This window comes from Hemibagrus wyckioides, linkage group LG19, assembly GCF_019097595.1.
Source record: "Hemibagrus wyckioides isolate EC202008001 linkage group LG19, SWU_Hwy_1.0, whole genome shotgun sequence".
Classification (NCBI taxonomy): domain Eukaryota; kingdom Metazoa; phylum Chordata; class Actinopteri; order Siluriformes; family Bagridae; genus Hemibagrus; species Hemibagrus wyckioides.
In genome coordinates this window covers 23,419,370-23,424,369 of record NC_080728.1, presented here as the reverse complement: position 1 = coordinate 23,424,369, position 5,000 = coordinate 23,419,370, and the positions used below count along the sequence as shown (strand labels likewise).

General features: G+C 39.7%; 1 protein-coding gene across 1 annotated transcript in view; it reads left to right on the top strand.

Moving 5' to 3' along the window:
- The first annotated feature begins 2,347 nt into the window (after positions 1-2,347).
- The window catches only part of LOC131369930 (scavenger receptor cysteine-rich type 1 protein M130-like), a 39,248-nt gene continuing 36,595 nt past the window's right edge, over positions 2,348-5,000 (top strand). The window contains exons 1-5 of the mRNA XM_058416805.1: positions 2,348-2,405; positions 3,460-3,768; positions 3,955-4,272; positions 4,387-4,701; positions 4,786-5,000. The exon at positions 4,786-5,000 is cut by the window's right edge and continues 119 nt beyond it. Coding sequence (XP_058272788.1) covers positions 2,348-2,405; positions 3,460-3,768; positions 3,955-4,272; positions 4,387-4,701; positions 4,786-5,000 — 1,215 coding nt within the window. The remainder of the gene's footprint in view (positions 2,406-3,459; positions 3,769-3,954; positions 4,273-4,386; positions 4,702-4,785) is intronic.

The window sequence follows — 5,000 nt, the reverse complement described above, 5'->3', positions numbered from 1 at the left end:
TCATTCTATTTAATTTTTTACATTTCACTACACATGTTCTTTATCTTTCGGTGCTGTGTCCTGTGTTTTTGTGTTGTCTTTTTGTACCTACTGTTCCTGCACTGTCTTGTCTTTGTTCTGTTTGCACCTAGTTGCACTCTGCACTTTATGTGTCTAGGACAAAACTTCTGTCCTCGCTCTGTGTTGTTTTTTCCTATTTGATCTTTATGTTGTATGTTTCTGTAGCACCAGGTCCTGGAGAAATGTTTCATTTCACTATGTACTGCGTCAGATATATGTGGCTGAAATGACAATAAAGCTTCTTCAATCTTGAATCTTGAATTTGTGTAATGGTTTATTCAGGCCTGCTGTCATATTCCAAAAATTCTTTGCAGAAATTCCGTTCCATACTTCCTGTCACGTTTGAAATGAGTTTTTCACCAAGTTCCCCAATGGTTTTGGATCGTTACGGTTCCTTAAGCAGGTCTATTTGGAGCTCTTCCTGAAAGAAAAACACTGAGGTGATGAGGTTAAATTAGAAACCTTAAGGTGTTTACAGAGAGAGAAGCTGAAAACAAATGAATGCAATCATGATATTTATTAGGATCAGTGGATTAAAATATAGGATAAAGGGATTAGGTGAGAAATATAGAATTCATTCTCTTCACACTCCATCACAGAAGTTGTGCTCCATACTCCAATCCAGTAGGTGGCGGAATTTACACCTTAAAGCTGGCTTACCAACCGCCATTTAAACAACAGAACAGAACTCTCCATCACAGTAGGTGGCGGTATGAAGCTATGAAGTTGGTTCGAAACCCTCCATGAAACCAGAAGAAGAAGAACAGCTGTAAAGTTTATGTGACCATATCAGCGGTCAGGAACTTATAAAAATGGGAACAAACTGTGAGAAAGTCACTTCCCAAGACTCTGATATCATTCCTGCTGAGTTAATCAGAGCACCGACAGCTCCGTGGATCACCACGCCGGCAGGGAGGCGGAGAAGGCGGTGTAGGGAGAGGAAACAAGAGAGAGGCTGATGTTCTAGGATACAGACCAGGATAAGGAGCAACCTGAACAAACCCTCTCTGTCTGCATCTTCCTGATAATGTACGGTCACCTGCACACAAAATGGAGGATATTTTATTGAGCTTATTTTTATTATGATCCCCGACACGGATATTGAGTTATCAGTCACTCAGATCACCATGACGACCGAACAAGGGACTCCTGGAAGAAGATAGGGGGCGCTCTCTGTGTTTACATTCACAATGACTGGTGCACTAATGCCACAGTGTGTTTGTGTTTTTATTTATGGCTTTTTTTTATTTATTTATGAGTTTTTCCTGTGAATTTTTTTTGTATATTTTATTGCTTCTATAATTTCTCATAATTGTTATATTTAGCAGTTTATCAGTAATAATAATAATAATAATAATAATAATAATAATAATAATAATAATAATAATAATCCAGCAGCATCCTAACAGCGCCCTCAGCAGGTCAGTTAAGAGAATAAACACATTTCATGAAACAGAAATCTCACTTTGGAAATGCTTTACTGCCATCTAGTGGATGGAAAGTTTTAATGTTCTTAATCAACAATAATAATCAATTTTTACAATTATTATTGTTTATAATCCTGAAAACCAGAGTAAATGTGTGTATTTAATAATAAATATCTAATTACAAGTGAAATGGTAAAAATTCTTGAATATAGTCAGAATTTGTAAAATGTCAAAAAATTAAAATTATTAGTGAAAACATTTATAAACATCAGTTTAAGTCTAACAATGGATTAAATCATGTTATAATGTTGTATTGATTCATATCTGGTATGTGTGTGTGTGTGTGAGTGTGTGAGTGTGTGTCTGTATGTGTGTGTGTGAGTGTGTGTGTGTGTGTGTGTAGAAGGGATGTTTAGCTGATGTAGTTACAGTGTGGTTTATCAGTGTGTGTATCTGCTCTGTGCAGCTGTCAGGCATTAATGCTGTACGACAGCCGAGTGTTTCCTCTCTCTGAAATCAGTGTGTGATGTGATCGACTCTCATCACTCACACACCTCAGAGACAAGAGGCGGAGCTCTGTTCATCAGACACACACCTCAGAGACAGGAGGCGGAGCTCTGTTCATCAGCGCTGACGTTATTTTGATATATATGGAGAAAGTGAAAGATGCCTCGTCTGATTTGTTATTGAGGCTGTGTGATGATTTCCTCTCATCTTTCTAATAAGGTAACAGTGAGTGTGATTGGCTGTCTCTCTCTCTCTCTGTCTGTCTCTCTGTAGGGGGCTGAGTGAGGAGATACACTTCTCTCAGTCTCTCTGGGTGAGTGGAGGTGAACACATCGTGTACAGTGAGGAGGGAGATGGAAATCTGTCTGACTTTTATTCTTCTCTCATCCACACTCACACTCACAGCAGCTGGTAAGTTCACACTGATTATTCACACCAAAACATCACACACATTTTAAAGAGTTTTTAAAGAGAAAAAAAAACTTTTTTACAGTGAAACCCCTTCAATATTTTCAATATTTAATGATGAAGGTTCTGTAATATTCATCATTAAATATTGAACATCTGCAAGATTCATCAATCTTTGAGTAAAGTTATGTGTAAACACTTGGTTAAACCAAACTGAATTTTTTGGTTAGATTTAGAAATGTTTCATAAAGGCAGATTTTCTTTTAATTCCAGTGTTTATGTTGAAAAAATTCAGTTTAATTTTATTGAAGCACTTTTAATAATAGACATCGTCACAATGCAGCTTTACATAAAATTTTATCCTAATTTGATTTTTTGAGGCCAAAAGTGAATAATTTTAAATGTAGATGAGAATATATTGGTGTCTACAGTGTTAACTCTTATATTGTCAGGTTTTATATTTATACTGTAGTCTGCATTTTTTGCCTGATATTTCTAATTTTGCCATTGAAATAATTAGAAAACAAAAGTGTTTGTTGAAAAATAAAATGCGGCTGATTGTGAAAGTAAAAAAATACAATAAAACATTAGCACAAAATTATCGACTAAAAAAGGAAAAAGAAAACAGAAATATTTAAATGACACAGGACAAGAAACCAGGAACTCACAGGAGCTACATCACCGACAATAAACATCACCAAAATGGGAATCACCTGTAAATGACCTGGTGTGTGTAGATGATTTGTGTTTGGGTGACAACCACAAAACTCCATAAAAGGCCATATTCACAGAGCAGAAAAAGCAAATCCAGTGGAAGCACAACACCTGAAAAGGCCAAATATTGAGAGAAATTACAGAGTGAATTCAGAGTGATGTCCATAAAATAAAATAAAAATAATCACAAAAGTTTTTCTTTCTGCTAGTAGGGACCAAATCATTACAAAGATGTTTCTAGCCTAGCCTTATTAGCCTCATCTAGTTTGACTTGCTGGTTTTCTGTCTCTCTCTCTCTCTCTCTCTCTCTCTCTCTCTCTCTCTCTGTCTCTCTCTCTCTCAGACAGTGTGAGGTTGGTGAATGGTGGAAGTCGCTGTGCTGGGAGAGTGGAGGTTCTTCATGGTGGTCAGTGGGGAACAGTGTGTGGTGATGACTGGGATGAGGTCGATGCTGCAGTGGTGTGTAGAGAGCTGCGCTGTGGGGAGGCTGTAAATGCTGTGGGTTCTGCTCACTTTGGACCAGGATCAGGACCAATTTGGATGGATGATGTGGCCTGTAGTGGATCAGAGTCGACACTGAAGGACTGTAGATCACAAGGGTGGGGGACTCATAACTGTGGTCATCATGAAGATGCTGGAGTCACCTGCTCAGGTAAACTTCTGTATTTAGAATAAACATTACAATTAGTTACATTATTATTATGATTTAATTTGAATTATAACAAATAAACTTTATTCAAATTAAAAAGGAACTTTGTCTTATAACATTTAAATTATTTCTTGATATTCGTTCTTAGTGAAAATTTACACAATATTTACACAATTAAATAAAACACAGGTCACAGAATGTCGAGACTCACTGCTGGTCCTCACCAGTGCTCTGGGAGAGTGGAGGTGTTTCATGGAGGTTCCTGGTCCACAGTGTGTGATGCTGACTTTGACCAGCAGGATGCAGAGGTTGTGTGTCGAGAGCTGGACTGTGGGATTCCTGTGGAGGTTCTGGGATCAGCTGCTTTTGGACGAGGGGAGGGTCAGGTGTGGACAGAGGAGCTTCAGTGTAGAGGAACTGAATCTGACATTACCTTCTGTCCAACATCATCTTCACTCAAACACTCACACTGTTCCCATGACAACGATGTGGGATTAATATGTTCTGGTTAAGTATCATGATGTAACTTCTGTTTAAATAGAGACCACATAGCTGTCCATCAAACTTTAAGGTGCCTGTGTTAATGTTCCTCTTTCACTGAGCTCTCGGCTGTTTGTTCAGGTCACACAGAGGCGCGGCTGGTGAACGGACCGGACTCCTGTTCTGGTCGAGTGGAGCTCCAGTACCTCGGTGAGTGGGGCACAGTTTGTGCTGTAGGCTGGGATATGAGAGCTGCAGATGTTCTGTGTGCACAGCTGGATTGTGGGAGAGCTGTGGCTGTGGTGGAGGTGGACTGGTTTGGGGAGGGGAGTGGCCACATCTGGGCTGATGTGTTTGATTGTCAGGGGAAGGAGACACACCTATCACGATGTGGTGTCTCATCATGGAGTCGAGCTGCATGCTCTCATAAACACGACGCTGGAGTCATCTGTAATGGTGAGATATTAACATCACGTACACCACGTTACTGAATAAAGTCAGAGTTCATTAGAATATTTAAATGATGTTCTTCTGCTTCAGGATCATCCATGGTGTTTCATGAGGGGCGAGTGCAGTTGTCTGGAGGGAGAGAGTGTCAGGGGGAGGTGGAGATTTATTTCAGGCAGGACTGGAGGAGAGTTCTCCTGGACTCGTGGAGTCTGTCTGAGGCGTCTGTGCTCTGCAGACAGCTGGGCTGTGGCTCTGTGCTGAACTACCGCTCCTCTCCATCCACCACTGAACACAAACACATGTGT